This window comes from Phyllostomus hastatus, unplaced genomic scaffold (genome assembly GCF_019186645.2).
Source record: "Phyllostomus hastatus isolate PE091 unplaced genomic scaffold, TTU_PhHast_1.1 phas_contig_152, whole genome shotgun sequence".
Lineage (NCBI taxonomy): Eukaryota > Metazoa > Chordata > Mammalia > Chiroptera > Phyllostomidae > Phyllostomus > Phyllostomus hastatus.
In genome coordinates this window covers 15,378,679-15,402,645 of record NW_025333622.1, presented here as the reverse complement: position 1 = coordinate 15,402,645, position 23,967 = coordinate 15,378,679, and the positions used below count along the sequence as shown (strand labels likewise).

The window sequence follows — 23,967 nt, the reverse complement described above, 5'->3', positions numbered from 1 at the left end:
CTGCCCACACATACAATGTCACAATCTAGCAACTGGGGTGCCCAGCCCCGGTGAACACCTAAGGCTCCACCCCTCACCATAACAAGACCCAACAGACAAAAAAAAAAAAAAATAAGGAGAGAGAGACATGTCTCCAACAGAAGAACAGCTCAATCCCCCAGGACTCATCCTTTTGAGTGACCAAGAGATAGCCAATCTATCATATGCACAGTTCAAAACACTGGTGATCAGAAAGCTCACAGAATTGGTTGATTTTGGGCACAAATTACATGAAAAAATGCAGGTTACCATAAAAGAGATGAAGGAAGATGCACGGAGAACCAATAGTGAAGGGAAGGAAACTGGGACTCAAAACAATAGAGTGGACCAGGAGGAAGAAAAAAACATCCAAGCAGGAAAGAATGAAGAAATAAGAATTCAAAAAAACGAGGAGAAGCTTAGGAAGCTCCAGGACATCTTTAAACATTCCAACATCCAAATTATAGGGGTACCAGAAGGGGAAGAGGACAAGCAACAGATTGAACATGTCTTTGAACAAATAATAAAGGAGAACTTCCCCATTCTGGCACAGGAAATAGATGTCCAGGAAGTCCAGGAAGCTCAGAGAGCCCCAAAGAAGTTGGACCCAAGAAGAAACACACCAAGGCACATCATAATTACATTAGCCAAGGTAAAAATGAAGGAGAGAATCCTAGAAGCAGCAAGAGATAAGGGGACAGTCACCTACAAAGGAGTTCCCATCAGACAGGGGGAGGGTAAGAATAGTATGGGAAATGTAGAATCCAAAGAACTTATATGTACATGGACGTGAACTAAAGCGGGGGAATATGGGTGGGAGAGGGTGAGTAGGGTGGAGGTGAGTGAAGGGGGGAAAATGGGACAACAGTACTAGTGTAATCAATAAAGTATATTTTAAAAAAGAAACCATAAAAATTCTAGAAAAAAAAACAGGCAGTAAAATCGTGGACATTTCCCATTGCATTATTTTTTCTGATCTACCTCCTCAGGCAAGGGAAATAAACAAACAAGAAACAATGGAACCATCAACAAAATGAAAAGACAATACACTGAATGGGAGAACATATTCACCAATGACACATCTGATAAGGGCTTAATATCCACAATTTATAAAGAACTTACAAAACTCAACACCAAAAAACCCCACAAACAATCCAATTTAAAAAATGGGCAAATGGGCACCTGAATAGATATTTCTCCAAAGAGAATATACAGATGGCCAATAGATGTATGAACAGATTATCAGCATCACTAGCCATCAGAGAAATACAGCTTAAAACACAATGAGATACCACTTCACATGAATCAGAATGGCTATCAACAAACAAATAGTGGCCAGGATATACAGAAAAGAAAACCCTTGTGCACAGTTGGTGGGAATGCAGATTGGCGCAGCCACTGTAGAAAATGGTACTGAGTTACTTCAAAAAATTAAAAATTGAACTGCCTTATGACCCAGCAATTCCACTTCTGGGAATACACTGGAGAAACACAAAACACTAATTTCAAAAAATATATGCATTCCTGTGTTCATTGCAGCATTATTTATAATTGCCAAGAAGTGGAAGCAGCCCAACTGTCCATCAGTAGATGAGTGGATAAAAAAACTGTGGTACATTTACAAAATGGAATATAAAAAAGTAGGCAGTCTTACCCTTTGCAATAGCATGGATGGACCTTGAGAACATTATGCTAAGTGAAATAAGCCAGTCAGAGAAAGACAAGTACTATATGATCTCACTCATCTGTTGAATCTAATGAACAAAATAAATGGACAAACAAATAGAAATAGGGTCATGACCAACAGCTGTCAGAGGGGAGGAGGGTTGTGGGGCTGTGTGAAAACGGGGAAGTGATTAAGCAAAAAATGAAAGAAAGAGAGAGAGAGCATGCACGCAAACACGCTCACAGACACAGACAACAGTGTGGTGTTACCAGAGGGAAAGAGGGGTGGGAAGAGGTAGAAGAGAGTAAAGGGGGGATAAATGGTGATGAAGGGAGACTTGACTGGGGCAGTGGACACACAATACAATATACAGATGATGTGTTACAGAGCTGTAAACCTGAAACCTACATAATCTTATTATCCAATGTCACTCCAAAAAATTCAATTAAAAAAGAAAAAAAAAAGAATTCCCAACAGGGAGCAGACAGAGGTAAAGGGAGAAAGATAAAGGGCAGTAGAAGAGGCGTGGAACTGGAGGAAGGGGGGCCAAAGACAGGGAGACAGACAGGGGAAGGAGAGTAAGGGACGGCAGATGCCAGATGTGGCAGATGGAAGGGAAGGGGCTGCCAAGATAAGGCCCAGTACAAACAAACAAACAATTAAGGACAATAAAATGAGGAGCCAGCAGAAGTGGGGTCAAGAATGTGACTGAAATGGGGCTCAGATTAGGATGAATGCCTGGTCACCTCCACATCTGTCACAACGCCCCACAGACAGCTTAGAGCAGAGACAGGAAACAGCCCTCCATGAATTTGACCTCTGGATAGGAAACAATATGGGAATTTTCATCTGCATATTCACACGCACCCATCCATGTAAAACACAGGGAGAACTGTTGTGAAAAAGCATACACGGTAATCCCTGTCCTCAGAAACCTGCAGCCCATGAGCTGAGGTAGAGTGCATTATACCTCAGGAAAAGTACAAACGTTCTACTGCAGTTCCGATGCAGAGACTACTACCTACGGGGGATGGGGAAGATTTGCAGGATGGTATTACACTGGAACCTTGAAAAATGGGTACAACTTTGGCATTCAGAAGATAATGTGAAGATCTTAACGTTTTCATCACCCTCCAGTCGTGGTTAAACACTCAAAGACTGCCTAAGGGACTGCTAAACCGGAAGGAAGTCCTGGAGACGGAGGCAGCCCCACAGATGCCCTCAGAGTGGACAGCCACCGAAGAGAGTTCTAGTCTCTCTGCCCCAGTTTGTACCATAACAACCACAGCTCAAAGCATCAACCAGTACCTCTCACACCACCACAGATCGACCCCACCTGCCACACACCCATATGTGGCTAAAAAAATCCTGGTCTCAGGATATGTGATACGTAAAGAAGACAATGGGCAAATGACCAATTCTAATTTCTACTTCACGTCACACTTTTGGTCATGCTACATTTACACAAGTGCACCACGTCATACCAAGCCAACATCACAAGATCCCAATTCATGTAAAACACATTTCCAACCCCATTTATTTGCCTTGTACTCCTATGAAACATGACTTATTTTTAAATTGATATATAAACACATTTTTTGAAATATATTCATATTCTGTTACCAAATCACCAAGGAACCAACATTAAATTTCTGGATTTATTTCTCTCAAGAAACCTCCGCTCTCATTTTTTAGTTAGTTCCCCTCTGCTCTCACTGAAATACCTGGCCTGGACCTTCGAGGCAGTTGACCTGTCCCAGGCCTGAATGTAAACGACTCTCAGAGAAAGCTGTCTGCGAGAGGCCTGTGGTCCCCTGGCCCTTTGCCAGGAGAGTGTCCCACCACTCAGCACTCAGACCTCCCTACAGGAGACCTGGATGCAAGTCCACACTCCCCCGGCCCCGGCTTGACTGAGCAAGTCCCCGCTGCCCTCAGGCAGAGGCCTCACAGGGCAGCAAAGGAAAGAGGAGTCCATAGCATGTGCCCAGAGGTGGGGTCTTCACGAACAAGGAGCAGCAGAGCAGGAATGTGCTCCCCAGAACACCATAAAGGAAACCTAACGCTGGTGCCCAGGTATGCTCGGCACGTGCAATAAAGCAAGCTCACCTCAAAAGCTCCAGTTTAGTTCCTACTGAAAATGAGGCTCAGAGATCATCATATCTTACAAGTGATCAGTGAGACTGCTTACTGGAGCATCCAAAGAATGGTTTGTCCTTCACACGTCCACTTACGTTTAAAACCCCTGTCACACAAGTGTGTTTGCCATTAGACCTAAATGAACATTTGGAATGGGCTTCTGGATTGTAAAACAGCAGCTCTTCAGTCAGCTCTGCTTTTACCTGAAACTTTGAGAAATCATAAACCCTCAACTATTTCTAACAGCTTAAACTTCCTATCATTGTATCTGTTCAAATTACAAAGGAGGGGTAGACAAGACACGAAATCCACTCCTTGTGTCTAAAGTTCTGATCAAAAGCCTGCACCTAAGCTGTATAGGGACAGATATCCTGTAGAAAAATTAAAAAGGTTAAAAAAATGACAAGTGCATGTGCCCACTGGGAAATCCCTTTTGAAAGGAATTAGTTCAATAATATGGGCATCTAGGTCAGCAGTTGTAGGTAAAATTCTCCTGACGCAGGCCCACCTCTTCCATAGCCAGGTCATGGCTCAGAGCCCAGCCCAGGGGCAGCCCAGTTCTTCCTCAGGGGTGGGATGGGGTAGGGGGTCCGGCTCACCCTTCGACCCGCCTCATTGTTCTGCAGGTTCATGAGCACCCGGCCCTGCTCCTCCGATCCCTTGGCAAAGTTCTTCTCCCGCTCCCGAGCATCCACAAATTCCTTAGCAAATCGGTAGCCATACTCCACGTTGTCCCCACAGCCGCCCCATAGCCAGTCACGGGGCAGGTCCTTGGGCCGGGCTGTCCTGCTGCAGCCACATGTGGAGAGCTCACCCTCTCGGCATGCCCGGCTGATGGCGTTCACCACCCCGGCGGCACTCACGGCATAGGTGAAGGCCGTCTCACGACTCCCTGCAAGACAAGGCAAGATTGGTGGTGAAGGTCTGCTCTCAAGTGGAGGCTTGCTTTCCCTCCGCTTCCTCCAGACCTGTGCTGCTGTAGCCTCAGCCATAACACTCCCAGGAGGGGAGCAAATGTCAGGAGGAGCACCTTTCACTTCCCATGGCTCCAATGGTTTGAAACTTCTCTTGATAATGAATGAGCTGAAATTTGCCTCCTTTGCCCTATGGACATACCAAATACAGGGACTCCCTCCAGCCCTGGCTTACACTAACATCCATTACAGAGACATTTACGTGACCAGCAGATTTCTAGGAGGCAGACCTAAAGGCAGGGGAGAGTGGACAATGAAGAATTTAAGAAACACATGGGACCAACAAAATGAGACTGAATAGAAATACAGGACCAATAACAGGACTCTATCCTCTCAAAAATCTTCCCCTCACAGATGCCAATTTTCCACCACTCTATGAACCACACATCTGTCTTTTTATTGCTGCCATTATCTAGCTAGACAGTGGCAGAGACCAGGAGTAGGAAGTAGACTACAATTACAACATTCAAAATCAACCAAGCTGTCTCCCTGCCTTTCACAGAGTCCACACTGCCTCCTCACCCCACAGGATTGGGAACCACATTTCAGGACACTTAGCAGGGTTTCCTCAAATATCTAAATCATTTCTAGTAGAAAAGCCGAGCTGTGTTCCTCTATTGCTGTAATGAACCACTTAGAAACTCACATGTTGTACGCTCTGCTTGAATAAAAATGTTTATAAAAAATAGTACTCAACCACCAGGGAAATGCAAATCAAAATCACACTGAGACACCACTTCACATGAGGATGTGAAGGATGCATGAGGATGCCTATCATCAAAAAGAAAACTAATAACAAGTTGAGGAGGGTATAGAAAAACTAGAACCCTCAGGTACTGCTGGTGGGAATGTTCAATGGTGCAGCTGCATTGGGAACAGTCTGGCAGCTCCTCAAAAGGTTAGGCACAGAATTGCCATATGACCCTGCAAATCCACTCCTAAAAATATATCCGAGATAAATGAAAACATTTGTCCACACAAAAAGTTACACGTGAATGTTCATTGTAGCTTTATTCATCATAGCCAACAAGTAGAAACAACCCACATCAGCGGGTGACTAGATAAACAAAAGGTGGCATTATCCATGCAATGGGATATTATTTGGCCATAAAAAGTAATTAAGTACAGGGACATGCTACAACATGGATGAACATTGAAATTATTATGCTAAGTGATTCAACTTGGCATTTTGTATCTATAATGAACCTGATATAAAAGGCCACATATTGAATGATCCCATTTACATGAAGTATACATAATATGAAAATGCATAAAGACAGATCAGTGGTTACCTAGGGCTTGTGGAGGAGGGGCGAGGAACAGAGAATGACCACTAATGGGTATGCAGTTTCTTCAGGGGGGTTGAGATTAGATAGCAGTGCTGGTTGCACAATCTTGTGAGTATACACTGAACTGTATATTATAGTAGTGAATTGTATGGTACATGAATTATATTTCAATAAATGTGTTATAAGAGATAATAAGTAATACTCCTATGGCCTCAGGTATGGAAGGGAGTGGTTCTTTGCAGGAAATTGAGATTTAATGCTGCTTTCCGCTATTGAACCAGGCAGAGTTTCTGCTCTCCGTGATGAGAAGCAGACACCCCACAACTCCGTCTTGGCAGGTGGAGAGGGAAGGAGTCTGCAGTCATTAATAGGTCTCACACCTTACGCTACTTTTTGATTACCTAGTCACGACACAGTGAAGTTTGCAACCAGCCCACAATGAGCAAATCAGTTTTTTTTCAATTAACCAGGGGTCACCTTCTGGTCAGTTGTAGACTGGGAGCAGCCCAAGAAAAACCCAGATGGCACTGAAAATCGCACTCATAATCCAGCCATCAGGTTTAACATCTGAGTCAGCACTGAATTGCTGCCAGAGACCAGGGTGTCTATCTGGTCTAGGTGGGGCAGACGGTGAGTGTGAGCTCCCAGGGCGGTCCAGTGGTTAAGAGGCTCCTTAGGCAGGAGCGAGTCTTGCCTGAGAAGTCTTCCTAAAATGGGGCCTCAGCCCCTGACCTGGCATCCTGACGGAGCCTCTGAAGCTGCAGCCCAGAGCCACATTCCTTCCGCTGGGAGCATTCCTTTCACAACATTCCTCGGAGAAGTGGGTTGGCTTCTCATCCATCTTTTTTTAGTGACTCTAATCACCAGAACATTCTCATATTAAGCTGAAATAGGCCTCCCTATAACTTCTGCCTGCTGGGAATACATGATCGAATCCCTTTTCCATAGGACAGCCTTTCAGTGTTTGAAAGCAACTAATATGCCTTTTATGTGTTCTCTTTTCCAAGCTACATATGTCTGATTTCTTCTTCCATTCTTTAGCAAACACGTTTTCCAGAAATGAATCATCCCTCTCAGAACTGCCTTTTAAAATAGCGTACCTGCAGCTAAGCATATCATGGACATTATGTGCTGTGATGGTCCTTGCCTATCAGCTTGGTTTGGGATCCCAAACTGTCCTTGATGAATTAGCTGTCTCCTGCAGTCACTCTGCCTCTGTTGGCCAGACACTTCATTAGGCCCTGAGTGCAGGTGGCTCTGCCTTCATAGGAGGCATTTGGATAAGTACAGGCTGCTAGTGCTACTCTCAGCCAGCAAGAGATAACTTGGGGCTTCAGAATGATCAATGTGGAGTGGGGGGAAGGGTCTCTATACATGAAACAATTCAAAGTGGAAACTCAAACCACCTCAAGGAAAATGGCTATTAAACCAGTAGCTACTGGAACTAGTAGAGAGACCTTACTCTAGTAGAACAACAGGAAACAGCAGGATGGTATCATGCCCTCTCTGTTCCAACTGCCAGGAAGGTGCCTCCATGCCCCCCAGGGTGGAGACTGGGTGAAGCACCAGTGGCTCCCTCTGAGCTGCACTGCTGCCCTTAGGTGGCGGACTTTTGCAGCTGCTTCCAAGGAGGAAGGAATCTTTTGGAAGTCACACAGAAGACCTTAGTAAGAAGACTCACCAGGAGCAATCTGGGCCCAGGGGGAGGAATGGAGGACAGCTTCCCAGGCAGCATAAGTCTGCAGGGAAGCTACAAAAAAGAACGGTGAAAGTAAGGCAAAAAGGAGGGCCCATTTGTGACAGAACAGGGTACAGAACAGGGTCTGCTTTCAAAAGTCCTTCTACCATGCAAACCTGCACCCAGCAGAACTTCTGTTCCTGACAACACTTTTCTTTCTAAAGTAGAGCCTCATTTGTTGGCCTTCACTCAAATAAACCAACACATGGAAAGGACCTGGCCAACCTCGGGCATATATTAGGTTACTCCCTTAAAGTGATCAGGGCATGCTTCTCTCTCCACCTGGGCCATCCTTATGTCCTCACTGGAAACGTGGGGCAGAGGGTGCTGCTGATCTAGACTTTTACCAGGAAGAAGGGATAGATACTAAGTATCTTTGAGAAGAAAAGTTATCACCAAAATCCCATTTAACCCTCAAGTCCATTCGTTTGGGAAAGTTGCCTGGTAAGACTGTCATGGGAACACATGAGCATTCCTTTCATGTAGCTTGATTGACCCTGAAGGAAGAAAGAATGAGATTCAAAGTGTGCTTTGCCCTGATCCTTACTTCTCAATATGGGGCAGGGGAGGCAGGAGAAAGAGGTCAGGAGAGGGAGGAGCCTTCCAAGTATCTGTAATAAAGAAGCACAGAATCTCAATTCCTAACTCCCCTGCTGCTAAAATCATTCTTGGGGAAAATCCCAGCTGTGGGTAACTCCAGAATGTCTTTTGAGGGGAAGCTGTTCAGAAGGAATGTGTGACAGGGACTTCAGTGCTCTGACACCTTCCTTTTATGGCCCTGGGGATAAGACCCAGGAGAATAGGGCCGGATTTCTCAATTTCTTGCCAGAAAGAGGAGAATTACATTTCAAAAGGACCTAAAACAATTAGACCCCAGATCACACCTCCATCTAAGCAATAGGCAGCCAAAGAATCCTAGACCAGGAGTGGGAGAGGGGAGAGAACAGCAATCTGGGAAGAGGTGGCCGTCTTTCTTCCTCAGTCTGTCCCCTGCCCCCACTTTCACACACACCCGCTTTCAAATGAAAAGGCCAGGACTGGGTCTGGATGGGTTAATGACAACTATCACCAATTTGACTCAGAGTTTCTGTCTCTCTCAGGGTCCAAGTGGAAGAGGCAAAAAGCCTACAGACATTCAGGCAAGGCCCTCTGAGGAGGACCTTGTGCTGTGTGACACGAAGGGCACTGGTGGTGGGCGGGTTTCCTATTCACTCTAACTCAACCCGGACGGTCTGAGCCCCTCCCAGAGTGAGTCACTCAGGCTGCCCCGGACAGGGTGAAGCTGGAAGCAGAGGGCTAGCTACGCACTGAGCTTGCGGCTAACACATCAGCTGAGGCTCTGCTGCCTGTGCACCTCCCTTCTCTCCTTGCAGGCCAATTCCACGCCTTGAGAGAACCCACTTAGACACTCGGTGTGCTCTCTCTGCCCCCATCCAGAGAAAGCATGTTTGCGCCCAGGCCAGGTGAGCACAGCTCTTTCAGCCAAGCCATGTCTGGTGGCCGCTTACCTATCTGCATGACCCTCCCAAAGACAGACGTGTCGTCCACCGTGCTGCAGTTCCACCGCCTCTGCCGGAACTGGTACTGGCACTCCTTGATGCCCATCTTGGCTCCCTCCCCTATGTAGACCATGTGCTCCTGGTACAACTGGCACAGCTTTCTCTGGCCAGGGGAGAGCCCAGGAAGCTGGCTGCACAGAGGCTGGGCACCGATGATGAACATCTCAGGTCTCTGCACCGGGTTCATAGCTAACGACCTACAGCGGCGATTCAGAAAGGGGAAAGGAGTGAACACATGCCTGTGTGCGGCAGCAAGTCAGTCATTCAACACATTTATTGGGTGCTTTCTGTGAATAAGGCCCTGCACTAATGGCTTGGAAAAGAAAATTGGGGAAACAGAGGCACAGACACAGATGACATGTGAGATGCCAGATGCCTGAGACAGACTTGAACTTCTGGACCCAGAGTGATCAGAGAGGGGAAGAGCTCTTTCAGCTGGGGAGAAGCTGAGTCTTAAACAGTGTGGGGCAGGAGGAGCACGCGCCAGAGAGGGCAGGCTATTCACCTGAGGCAGAGGGCAAGAAGAGCTAAACCTCAACAGGAGAGCACATGGCTTAAGCAAGGAGCAGGAGTGACTCGTTCACTTTGGCCCAAGTGCAGAATATGTGATGGAAAGCAATAAATTCCCTTAAATAGAACTCCCCCTTATGCCTTTAAAATCGAATCCAGTTTACATACACCACAGTATATTCTAAATGCTTCCACTCCATATCTGACCCACACGTCCCCTAATCCACTCTATATCAGTTCATGGTCTCTCCCTTCTGCTCATCATCCACCAGATACAATAAAGAGTTAAGTTAGATGAGAAGGCTGTACATCTGCCACCTGAGTGAAAACGTGATCAGGGCACAGGCCAGGTGGTGAGTGCCTGCCGTTTCCATGTTGACTGGCAATGACAAGAGTCTTAAAAACACAAAAAGAAAGCCACACATGGTCCTGCAAATCCCTCATCTGGTCTTCAGACTTATAAAATAGGAACTCGACTCTCTTTGCCCCCACCAGCAAAAACAAAAACAAAACAAAACAAAACAAAACAAAACAAAAAAACCCAATATTCTTATCCAATAGCAACAAAAGATATTTCTAACCACTTGTGGAGATGGAGGAAAAGCCAGGAAAAAGGGAATGCAGAGAGAATCAGAGAAAAAGAAGAATGAACTAACCCTTTATTCTGTGGAACCTTTACCTCTGGGGGCCTGAGAGAGGAAAAGGACTGTCTCAGTTTTCCTGGGATAAAAGAGGCCCTTAGGATTCCTATGAATAAAGGGATGATCAAGACCCACAGTGACCTTATCCGCATTTCAATTACCAAAGGAGGCGTAGGTTGTAGAGTAGGACTTCAGCCCCTCTCACTCACCACCAGGAGCTGGCTTCGGCTGGAAGCTGAGCCCAGCTGGAGAGCAGCGCAGCAGTGAGCAGCAGCAGTCCCGGCATGGTCGGCCTCAGCCCTCCCCAGTGCCCTGGGAAGAACCCAGGGACTGCCGGCTTCCAAAACTGGGCTCCCTGAGAAAACAGAAATAGAGGGAGAATCAATGTGGAAACACAACAGACAGGGGAGAGGGGAGGACGGGGAGACAGGGGAGTGAGCTCTTGGACTGATAACGTCACTTTCTGCTCTCTCAAAGAAATTCAGCCTCTTTCCAATCTCCATCTCCTCCTGCACATCCTTTCACCAAAGGCTGCCTTCATGTCCCTTAGCCCAAACTGTGAAGACCCTACTCGGGACCTGATTCCAAAGGAAACAATGAGCCGAGAAACGAGAAGAGAGAAATGAAAACGCACCATGCCAAGAACAGAGCATGCTCTATGCAGCATTTAGGAAGAGCTTTGGCTCTTGCACTGCGCACCCACCCTTCCAGAGGGGAGAACCATCTCTTCACCGTCCCCTTTACCTCTCACTCCAGCCACAGGTGGATTTCTCTGACCACCAGGCTCTCTTGTGGGGCTAAAACAACAATTGGTGAGTTGGCTTGATCCACAGCCAAACACGAGTCTTCCCTCTCAATCTGTACCTTCACTCTAAACAAGTTTTCTAAATCCCAACCTTTGTTTACCAGGAAAAGTAGGGAGAAGGCAAGGACTTTTCTCTTTCTCAAAGCAACTTCTCTGAGAAATGGAAAAGCCTACAGCGAACCAGGGCCCCTAAAGCTCTGGAGGCTGGGGAGTGCCTTCCTAAGTGGGCCTCATCACCTCCCCGGCACTGGGGGCACCTCCAACTCATCTGCAACCCTTGCCTCAAACGTCTGTTCTGAGGACGCATCTTCCAGAACCAACAACCCCTTCCTTCTCCTGTAGCAGGAGAGCCTCCTGCATCTTTGCCTCCAGCTGTTTCTAACTACAGCCTATGCCTACCTCCCCAGCGAACACCTTTCCTGGAGCCCTTGGAAACAGAAAACTCTGCTGCTGGATCCTGGAACAAGTCTGTAAAAGCACGCCCCTCCTGCTCACCCTCACTCCGTCTCTTCCTCAGCTTCCATCAAGGGTGTGGCCCCTCAGCACCAGGAGTCTTCTCCCCACGGCCTCTTACAACCTCCAAGCTTACACACGTAAATACACGCTCACACACACTCACAACGCCCCCGCCCCTATCTCACCGCACAGTTCTGGGGTGCCAGGCTCTCAGGGAGGGGGCGGCAAGTGCTTTGGGTCATCAGCTTGGCAGGTATTTTTTGTCTTGAGGTCACCAAGAGAAGAAGGTGGCCTACGCAGGATCCAGGGAAGCTGGGCCACAGCCTGTCCCCACCCCCTTTTGGTTTTTCTTCGAGAAGTCTTAGCTGGGGCCAGAACATCAACAGGCAGGTGTGTGGGGTCGGCAGAGGGAGATCAAAGAAGAAACTTGCTCCTTCCCCTTTGTCATGCAGAGCCAGCTCGGAAATGATCTGGTCTCTAGCCCAGCGGACTAACAGCTCTCCACACTCTACCCCCTAACAGACCTCCCCTCCTCTAAAGGATGCCCCCTCCCCCTCTAACCTCTACCCTCCATAAATCCTCCCCGTCCCTCAGGGCAGGAGGTCTGTGAATGCACCGACTGGAACAGAGAGAGATGGAGCAGAGATAGGGCTGGCACCAGAAGCTAATGGCTTTATGGAGGGGAGGGGGCCAGGTCCGAAGCAGGGAAGAGAGAGGAAAAGCTTCAAAGAGTTCCCTTGTCCAAACATCCTCAGCTCCACCTACCAGTCCTTCTTGGGGACTCAGAGTCAGAGCTGCCTCTACTCTTGGTGGCCCTCCTCCCTCCCACCCGCATGGCCATCCCTACCACCACGCTGCCTGCAAACCCCCTACTCCCACCAACACACATCCTCACACATTTCCATGCCAGGTAGCTGGCGACACTTCTTATCCCCACGGATTCCCCCGCAACACCAGAGTCTCACTTCTGTCACACCCTTTCATTAGGCCCTGTGAAATCTCTGGCTCTGCAAGTCCTAGGTGCAATGGAGGCCACACTGGGGGCCACTGTTTCTGAGCCAAGGACAGAATTGAGTGCCGGCTAACGGTCACTGTGGGTTTGACACTCCAGTGCAAAGCTGACAGGCTAGCTCAGGCCCAACTCCCCAAGCGTTGCTAGTCCCGCCCCACCGCTTTACACACTGAGACAGGAGCAATCCCTGCAGCCGTTCCCACCACGCTGTGCTCTCTGTCCAACTCTCAGTTCATTAAAAAAGATATTTTTAAAACTTAAAAAAGAAAAAAGAAAGATGGTAGCATGTGTGGTGGCCTCATTCTCTGCCTTCCAGATGTGAGCCAGCCCTCTGAGTGGTCATAGAACTGCCGCCCTCCCTCGTTTACATTCTTTGGTTTCCTCATGCGGGGCTGGGAGGAGAAAGGTGATGTTGAAGACTGGTTTCACTAGTGTGGGCAGAATGGAAACTTCCTGCCTCAGCCGGACTGGGAGGAAGGAAACCGTGTGGGTACTGATGGTTTGGTCTCAATGAGTAGGACTCATCTGAAGCCATGTTCGTGTGTCACTGGTGAGTTTTACAGCGGGTCTCTACCAGGGCAGACTGTTCCTTGTGGAGGAAGAATGATCTAATAATTATCTGAAAGGCAGGGAGTGAGATTTCTTTCTGCTGCTTTAGTAATGACTAGAGATTCTCCCCCAAAACTAAATGGTTTCCTTTTCCAGTGACAGCTGTCATTTCAGACACACCGAACACAGTCAAGGTTGAGCAAATCCAGGGTCTCTCTTTTTTGCTAGTGACTGGGAGGTTGCAGGGAGGCAGAGATGCAGCATTCTCCATCAGGACCCTCCAGAGGGCCAGAAGGGGCTGGTCAGACACATCTGCTCTGCTTCTATATTCAGTCATCCACTCATTCAATAAATTCTCTAAATCCAATATGCACTAGGGGCCTCATACATCCCAGTTACTGTTCTAAGTGCCAGGAATGCGGCAATGAGCAAATAAATATACAATTGACCCTTGAACAAGGCAGGGTATAGGGACGCTGACCTCCGCCCCCAGTTCAAAATTTTTGTAAAACTTGACTACTAACAGCCTACTGTTAACCAGAAGTGTTAACAAGAACATAATTAACACAAACTTTGTATATCACATGTATTATTTACTGTATTCTTATAATAAAATAAAGAAAAGAAAATGATATTAAAATCATAAGGAGCCCTGGCCGATGTGGCTCAGTTGGTTGGGTGTCTATACTGCAAAGCGAGAAGTCACTGGTTCAACTCCTGGTCAGGGCACGTGCCTGGGTCGTGGGCCTGGTCCCTGGTTGGGGAGCATGCAAGAGTCGACCAATCGATATTCCTCTCTCACATCAGTGTTTCCCTCCCTCTCTTTCTCTCTCCCTTCCCCTCTCTCTAAATAAATAAATAAAATCTTTAAAATTTTTTAAACCATAAGGAAGAGAAAATGCATTTACAGTATAGTATTTATTGAAAAAAATCTGTGTATAGGTGAACCCGTGAAGTTCAAACCCATATTGTTCAGGGTCAATTGTACATAATATTATGAGAACACTATGAGAAAAAATCAAGCAGGGGCAAGAATCAAGAATAAGGACTGCTAAGCCAGTCAGAGAAAGACAAGTACCATATGATTTCACTCATATGTGGAATCTAATAATCAAAATGAACTAGCAAACAAAACAGTAATAGACTCACAGATGCAGAGAACAGACTGACAGCTGTCAGAGGGGAGGGGCAATTGGGAGGCTGGGTGAAAAAGGTGAAGGGATTAAGCAAAAAACAAACAAACTCACAGACACAGACAACAGTATGGTGATTACAGAGAAAAAGGGAGATGGGGGAGATAAAAGAGGGTATAAGGGGGACAAATGCTGATGAAAAGAACCTGACTTTGGGTGGTGAGCCTACAAACACAATATTCAGATGATGTGTTATAGAACTGTACCCCTGAAACCTATATAACTTTATTAACCAATATTACCCCTAGAAATTCAATAAAAATTTAAGAAGGAAAGAATAAGAGGTGAAAAGTTACAACATTTAGGGTCCTTGGGGAAAGGCACACTCTAAACTATCTGCTCACCCTACCTCTCTCCAAACCTCTATGTTGGTGGAAGGTATAACCCTGCTGCACCTCCCAAGCCCTCTTTGTCATGTCCAAGGTCCTTATTGAGACCGCACCACCCTGCTTCACCATCACAACCAAAGGGGTGCATATTTGAAAACAGGAACTCCAGGTTCTCTTTCTTTTTCTGGTTGTACTCAGTTACCAATTTTCATTTCCTTAGGGTGCTACAGCTGACCAGCCCAGAGATAGGAAACCAAAAAGAGAGACTTGGACAGGTGGAGCTGAGACCCCCAGCAAATCTGTCCATAAGGAGATAGCTCTGTGCTTTCCACACATATTTAGACCTTGCCCAGAATGAAAGCCTCGACCCACAGAACAAGGGCTTGAAGAGGTAATTGGCTGCTCTGCTCAACAAAAACCATTACTGGGTGTTCAGGAGTTAAGCAGCTTCTGAGTCACACAGAAAATGGTGTCCCATCCCACACCTGTCTCCTGCCCAGACAGGCACCCTCACACCCTCACACCTGGAAACCCACCAAGAAATAACCAAGAGCCCCAGTGGCAGCCTTTTCCGGGTTGCCACTGGCTAATTCTTACTGGGCGACCCAGTGAAGAGCTACGGAATGTGTAACTTAAATATGCATTTGCAATTTTGTTAGCATCTCCAGCACAGCAAGGCAGATGATCCTAGCATCTTTGGAAAGGGAACACTCCCCTTTGTGAACTCCTGGCTGCCCTGCCATCAAGTATTGGCCTGCTGTTAAGTGATTTGGGGGGCTGGGGGGGCAGGTCAAGGAGGAGCAGGAATGACAGAGCTCTTTCCTTGGTCACTTCATTTCCACCACCATAAAGAGCACAGAAAGACCCTTTGTCGATCTTGACTAAGAGCTTCTCAAGTGTACACCAGGTTCATTCATTTCCTTCCCTATTTCCAAGTAAGTGCTCACCTCCTTCCATCTCTCTCAGCACCAGGACAGTTCTTTGTGCTCTAACCAGATAGCTCCAACACATTTTTCTAAAATACAAATTGTGCATAATATTCCCATTTGAAAATGTATAGTTGTTCCCAGTGTAGGCATTCTAAACTTCCCAACCTAGCCTCATTTTCCCTCTTTTTCTTTTCTTGAATTGCCAAATATGGGTTCTCTTTTCCAATCTTTTCCTGCTTACAGAACAATCCCAACCCCTGCTTTCCCCACAAGACCTTGTTCTGATCTCTTCCCAGGGCAGCTTCCCCATACCCCACATCCAAGCAACCCATGCCTTAAACTACTTTCGAGTTCATGCTCGAAAGTAGCACAGAGGTTCACTTCCTCCACAAAACCATCCTGATTAACCCAACACCATGAAATCTTTCCACTTACTTGGGACTTCCTTAGCACTTATGAATACCGGTATCTACTCAGCACCACCCTAGCCCAGACATGCTGTCTTGGAACTGTGTGTATTTCTTACTTCTCCAGTGATCAAAAGTTTCCTAAAAACACAAACTTATTTGTTCTACTTTCTATCTATGCTCCCAGGTGCCTAGTGGTAATAAATGGCTCTGCGTTGATAACCAGTGACAATACCTGATATTAGTGAACATTTATTGAGCACCTACTACATGCATTGAACCAAGCGTTTTACATCCACTTTTCTCATTTACTCTTCACCAAAATTCTATGTGGTACATGCCATTATTATCCTCACTTTGAATACGGGAAAACCAAGGTGTAACAAGGTTAAGTAGCTTGTTCAGACCGCAACTGAATGGTAGACCCTGGCTTGGAATCCAGGTCTCTCCACTCTTCCCCCACACAGGTAAACACATCACACACTTGGTAGCTCCTCCTTGTCAATGGAACATACCACGCTCTCTGCTTTGCTTTTCTTCTTTTTACCATTGCCCTGTTGCTAAGACTGTGAATAGTAATACAGTAAATCAGATAACAACATTCTGATTTATAGGAAGTAGCACAAAAAGTAATGTTTATTTTAAAAAAGCAGGCTGATTGTAAAGTTATTAGTATAAACACACACACTCTGCACACACAGAGCCTTTTTGGTGGAAAAAAGCCAGACTTCTGCCAACCAAAGTGATGACAGACTGCTTAAAGCTAGAGAAATTACAACAGTCTTAGCGAGCTGGTGTTTATGTTTCTCAAAGGTTCCCTGCCTCCTAAAGGATGAAGTCAAACCCCATTACCACATTATATAAGGCCTTTCAAAATTGGACCCTGCCAACCTTTCCATCCTGTTTTGGTTTTTGCTTTGTGCTCCCAAACCCCCAAACTGCCCGTATATACTTCCTTCCCAACTCCCATAGCGGTGTGCCCTGCTGACTTCCAGGAATGGCTTCCCTTCTTTCTGTGCAGACCGGGCTCCTCTGTCTCTGAGAGCACACCCTTGACCGTCCAATCCAAAGCAGATCCCCCCCCACCACCATCATTCTCTTCCTAGCTTCTTGCATGTTTTTGTCACAACATTAATGTAATGTGGCATAGTTTGGCATGCTTGTGTTTCTGTTTCTTCCCTCATAAGCTCCACAAATGATCTTGTTCACTATTTTCTCCCAGTAGTTGGGATAGTATCCAAGGGTACCTAGTAGATGCTCAATACATATTTGTTGATTAAATAAAGACAATAGCCCTCTTTGGCTTTCCAGGATATAAGGGACAGGCCACTGAAGTCAGCCTCCCATGGAGACAAAGGAGTCTTCTCAACTTCCACATGGCCCTGCCCAATGACCAGCAAAAAAGCTGCTCCTACTGATGTATCCCCTTATTTGGGAATTTACTCTCAGCTGCTAATTGAGATTTTAGAGATTCCAGGTCCAAGCTCTGCCTCTACTTTTTCTTCAAAGACATGGTACCATTCAATTTCTAAGCCTGCTTATCATACAATAACAAGAAAACGTCAAAGACGTTGCTCCTTGAGGTGGTTTGGTGTAGCTGGGGGGAACGGAGAACCTGTTCTGAAACGCAGGACCCATGAAGTGCCTGAGAAGTCCAAGGGGGTGATTACAGTCAGGATGTGGGATTGGAATGGGGCCTTGAAGAATGTGTAAGCTTTAAATAGGAGGAAAAGAGCAGGAAGGGTTTCACATAAAGATGTGGTTTGGTCAAAAAGAGAAAATTTCAAGGTGTTTTTGGAAGGGTAAGATAGATATTGCACTTCACAAAGGAGGACTTTGATAACTTCCAAAGTTCTCAAAATCATTCTTGTTATTAATTTTATGTGCTCCCTCTGAAATCTGATATTAAATTCCCACTGAGCATTCAATATCAATTGTCCAGAAAAACTCCTGTGATCACACGCTTCCAGTTTCTGGGGGCATCACTGCAGGAAGGGGGCTCAGAGGACCTTTGGACCGTGAAATGATGATTGAGTAAACCTTTCTGGGCAGCCAAGAAATACAGAAGTTAAGATGCTGACTGATGACACTCTTTCCTCACAGTCCTGCTTATTCTCTGTGCTCCAGTCTCTTCCTGATCCAGGACTAAAATCTTGGTGTCATTTCTGACCCCTTCCTCTCTTTTACCCTCCATGTCAAATCAATCGTCAAGGCCTCTTGACTGGGTCTCCATAATATTTAAAAAATGTGTTCCCTAGTCCTCATTCCTACTGCCATGCTCTGAGCTACAAGAGCCCACTAATTGCCCTATTTTCCCTCCAACAAATTGCATCTTTTGTCCCATTCTTATCTACTGAATGATGGAATGAATTCCTTACATAGTCTTCTCTAGTTTCCAAGGTAACAGCCAGCTACTAGGTTTCTCAAAGTATGGTCTCCAGCCTAACAGTATCAGTATCACTTGGAAAGTGATTAGATACACAAATTCTCAATGTCCACCCAGACCTACTCAGTCTGAAACTCTGAGGTGGTGCTTAGTGATCTGTTTTACCAAGTCTTCTAAATGATTCTGATGTCTACAAAAATTTGAGAAACACTTTCATAAAGCCATCTATAGAATATGTAGTGAATTAATTAAAGCACTAAATCTTTCAAGTATGTATATGTATGTTCATGGAAAATGTCTACGTATCAGTGTCTTAAGCCAGTGGTTCCTCACCTGGGGGCTAAGGACTTCTGGGGGCCATAGAACCACAGAACTTATACAAATCAAGCACCATCTCCAGAATGAATAAATATGTCCACCCACTTCTACTCTGGGGCTCTACATGTCCGTAGACCCTTGTGATGAATAAAATACTAATTAATTCAAAAGTGCTACTGATGACTGTGGTGATGGTTACACAACTCTAGGGCTACATTAAAAACCATTAAACAGCCGAATTGTGCATTATGTGAACTGTATCTCAATAAAGCTGTTATATATATTTTAGAAAGTCTTCCTGATGATGCAGCCATTCCGCTCTCCTAGAGAACCGGCTGTCTACACCAGGGCACACAGAACAGCATGCTGTTCACAGCCTCACACTGAAAACACTCCGTCCTCCGCGGACCCACCGACTCACTGCGATGCGGTCACACATGGCGCAGTCGGCAGTAATGAAAACAAGGCGCCATGGTGACATGCAACAACGCATATGGATCTTACCGGCATAATGTTGAGAAAAAGCAAGTCACAAAAGAATATATAAACCAAGATTCCATTTACAGCAAAACCATATTGTCTAGGGATCCATAAGTAGGTGGTTGAGCCATAAAGAAGAGCAAGGAAATGTTTACTGTAGGATGGTTTCCTCACAGAGGGAGCGGGGTTGTGAGAGGGCGGGGCACCAAGGGATTTCTGGAGTGCCAGCCAGGATGGATTTCTTAACCTGGGTAAGGAGTGTGTGGGGCTTCCCACTGAAACAATTTACTAAGTTGTGCATATGTGTTTGATGAGTCTTTTGTACGTGTTACATTACATAAGAAAAAGCATTTAAAATGAGAAACAGTCTCATTTACACCTAGTAGTTTGAGGGGATCTTTATATATTTCTTTAGCAGAAAGTACAACTTCAGTCTTATGGGGAACATGACCTTTTGTAGGGGCTGGAAAAAGGGCCCTCACACCCAAAAAGAAACCCCTATCTTAAACACATGTTGGAAAATTTAGGTACAGAGAGAACCACATGGGGTAACTACTTGGGAGCAGCTGGGGCCAGTGGGGAGCACGAGGGTTCACTGCAAACCACACAGGAACTTACAGGGAGCTCGAGGCCAAGATTAACTATACATGAAGCAGCAGCTGCCAGGACCTCGCAGCTCCGCACTTTATGTCTTCTCTCTCACGCCAGGAAATGAGGATCTGGCAACCACCTTCTGTCCCTCTCTCTCTCTCTCTTTTTTTTGGGGGGGGGGGAGTGAATTATTACTATTTTGTCCTGTAGCTGGCTGTTTCTCTTACCTGAATATTTTCAGATACTTTTCTCCCTTAAAACTATATTTTTAAGTAGTGACCAAAGATTAATGCAATGATGTACCAGAAAATACCATAACGTCTTAAAAGAATCCTCAGATGCTCACCTTTCTTCTCAGCTCAATTAATGCAGCCTTTTCCTGCCAGCCTTAATTATTTCTCCCAAGGGCTTCTCTCTGTCTCTAGGTCTCTCTAGTGCTTCCTTCCCAGCTTTGCTCACTGAATCCTCTTAGCCTGAAGGCACAGAACTCCTTTGTGTGTCTACTTTCTGACAGCTGGTGAAGATGAAAATTCAAAAGTGGGCTTTTAGAGGGAGTATTCCTGCTTCCACTTTGCAGCAGCCCTTATCTCCCACACAGCCAGTGTCTCCTCTCATGGTTTCTCTGGCTTGGTGAAGGAATAATGCCTTGGGGGTGGGGGATGAAGGAGTGATGAGATTTTAATTCTGGCCCTCAAGAAAGGTGCAAAATCACACTTTCTCAGAAATGTATTTGTCATTCACAGTGATAAAATTCCCACGATTTGGGGACAGTAGAGCAAAACAGATCCAATCACAGTGCATGGTGGGAGGGGCCCAGAAGTAGATCCTGAGACCTCCACACTAAAACCTAGCTCTCGATGTTTCAGAGAAGAGTGGTTCCCAAGCCTCCAGTTCCTTCCTAGTGCCTCGAGAAGTGGCCAGCTCACACCCTGCTAAACACGTCCCACAGAGCTGGCAGCCCAAGTCCCCAGGACTCCACGTCCCTGGCGGTTCCCAGAAGTGGCAGATCCAGGATGACTCCTGATCTTATTTGCAAAAGCACAGTTTCCTCCCTGGGTCTCAAGCAATATGCCACCGGAAGTCTTATTCTGGGCAGAAGATTAAAAAAAGAGGGAGTTTTCCCTCTCCTGAATCCTGATAAATTAAAATACTTTCAAAAGATGCTTTAGGAAAAAAGGCAGAAAGTTATGGCTACAGACCAGTGTTTTCAAGGGAGCTGGAGAGCTGAATGAGGGAAAGCTGTTTGGGTGCTCTCACCTTTCTCCAAGTACCTGTTTCCCCTGGGTCTGGTACTGTGGGGAAAGACAATGACTTGGGCAACTGCCACCCACCTCCAAGAATTCCCTGGTATGGAGAGAGTGAATGAAGCAAATCCAGGAAATTCTGGATCCCCATCACGGGCAGGTTGATGACCTCTCTCTATGCCATGGGCTAATTAGAATAAAAATGTATCTTGTGCTACCAACCAAATGCGTTCCTGTTTTTGCAAACCGAAGCATTTTTTAAAGGACCTGGGGAAATCTTACTATTTAAAAAAGCAGGGATCACCAACTGGGAGACACTAAATCTCAGTGGCTAACACAATGTCTTAAAAATTTTAGAATATGGATGCCTTGGTGGGTGGGGGAGGAAGAGCTCCCTAGTTTTCCCAAATCCCTTCTGCTTTCTATTGCATTTCTCCTGGCTGCTTGGCGCATTTATTTTGCTTGTCTGGTGCCCAAAGGCTTTAAGTACAATATGTCACTTTGTTGTTTAGAGAAAACTCAACATGGCTATTTTATAATTATATTATATATACAATGGTCATTTTACTATCTGAATAATCACTCTGAACTATTTATAAATCTGGATTTGCACATACAGGGAGGGTTTTCTAAAGGCACTTAGAATAATTCTTTTTTGTTTTCTGAATTCTGTAACTCCATCCCAGAAACTAGGTTTGGTTGAAAGTTACTGCCTCACCTTATTCTCGTTTTCTTGCTTTCCTGAAATCTACTAAAGCTGCCAACCATGTGCTTCCAAAATTGGCAATTTCCATTTGGAAAAATGGGATAGTTGTTTCATTTTTATAAAACCATGGGAAGTGCATATTGCCGTGAAAAGAATAGCAGACGCAGCAGCTCTGGGTCCACAGATGTCTTAAATATTGACTGCCAGAGACTGTCCTTCAGCCATCATCAGTCAGGTACACTTGGGAAAATGGCAAAGAATGGCTGTGGCCAGATGGGCCCCCATGGTACAGTGTGGAAGAGTGCAAGCTAATTCTCCCTGTAACTTACTGCTCATGCAGAAAGGACACCTGGTTTTTTATTTGGGGAGGGGGTACTACTAACTCTAAGTTATGTGGGTCTCTATTTGCTGTCTCTAGCTGTTGCCCCTATGTTTCAAACTGATCCTCAGACTGTGCAAGAGTCCTGAAACCCTCAGAGGGAGGGCGTGCTAAGCAGCTTTCTAATGAAAACTAGGGGCAGAAAGAAGCCCAGTCCTCTTAGGCACAAGCTCACTTCCTTCCTTGCAGATGAGAACATTCAAAACCAAGCTGGCTCCTCTTTTCATCTCTCCCTCATCAGTGCTGAGGCACTCCCATTTCCTCTACCAGGACCAGTCACTGCCAGCAGTCCACAGGCCAGGTAGGTCTGTGGGTCTCATAGGTTCTGATTTGGGGGATTAAATAACTTCTGGGGCTGCCTCAGGAAAAAGCATGATCACCAAACTCAGGCCTGGGCAGGTTAAAGAGGCATTTGGTTCTCCACTGGGATTCTTTTGTTTCTTTTATGGTTCTGCCAGGCCTCTTTTCACAGTGTTCCCAGCATTCTTGCTGAATTGCTCCCATGGCCGCTGGCTTTCCCAGCAAAGGCTGGCGGCAGTGATGGGGCCAGGCGTGCCGCCTGCGCTGCCCCCACAAGGGGCTCTGGGAAAATGAATGGAACACACAGATGGCCCCTGCCAGCACCTTGCGTTCAGCAGCCGCTCAATAAATGTTCAATGTTCATCACTTAACAAATACTTGCCATAGGCCTACTGAGCAGCTACTAACTCTGGAGGAGATCACAATAAATTAGTATGACATCACTCTCCTAGGAACTCACTGTCTCTGTGCTCTCCAATAGGATGGCAGCCACTGGCCACATGTGGCTGTTTAAGTTTAAAGTGAATTAAAATCAAATATTTAGTTCCGTGGTAGCAGTGGCCACATCTCAATAGCTACATGTGTCTCGTGGCTATTGATTTGTACAACACAGATTATAAACATTCCCATCATCACTCATTCAAAACCAAAAGCACCATTAGGAATCTATTGTTACACTTGTTACAATAGGAATAGGGACTATAGGCGACGTAACATGCAAAATACTATGGGCATTTGGGTAAGAGCAACTAACTCTGGAAGCCATGGTCCATGATACACACCCCACCTGTGACCCAGGAAAATAAACATTTTGTATTCCAATGACAACCTCACTAGGAAAAAGCAGGCTCTGTAATGAAGTTGGGAGTCATTTCCCATTATCAGAAAAAAATCAGTACTAATTTTGTAATTGCTACTCAGAGTAAAATTTGTTTTTAAGCATAAGCTTCTTAAATGAATCAATGACAGAATAATATATTTTCTTTTCTAGTATTTTTTTTTAGATTTTATATATTTATTTTTAGAGAGAAGGGAGGGGAGGCAGAAAGAGAGGGAGAGAAACATCAATGTGTGGTTGCCTCTTGAGTGCCCCCCACTGGGGACCTGGCTCACAACCCAGGCATGTGCCGCAACTGGGAATCAAACCAGCAACACTTTGCTTCTCAGGCCAGTGCTCAATCCATTGAGTCACACCAGCCAGGGCTCTAGTATTCCTTTTTTAATTAAATTTTTTTCCTTTTCATTGAATTTATTGGCATGACAATGGTTAACAAAATTCTATGGGTTTCAGGTGCACAACTTTACACCACCTCATCTGTACACTGTATTGTGTGTTTGCCACCCCAAGTCAA

General features: G+C 45.8%; 1 protein-coding gene across 6 annotated transcripts in view; it reads right to left on the bottom strand.

Moving 5' to 3' along the window:
* Positions 1–23,967, bottom strand: part of WNT5B (Wnt family member 5B) — a 125,945-nt gene that overhangs the window by 10,211 nt on the left and 91,767 nt on the right. For 5 of the 6 annotated variants that reach the window (XM_045830443.1, XM_045830447.1, XM_045830446.1 and 2 more), the window contains 3 exons: positions 10,741–10,886; positions 9,330–9,577; positions 4,420–4,712 (listed from right to left, as the gene is read on the bottom strand). In XM_045830443.1, the coding sequence (XP_045686399.1) occupies positions 4,420–4,712; positions 9,330–9,577; positions 10,741–10,886 (687 nt within the window). Of the gene's footprint in view, positions 1–4,419; positions 4,713–9,329; positions 9,578–10,692; positions 10,887–23,967 lie in introns of those variants that run through there. The other variant, XM_045830449.1, reaches the window with a different exon arrangement.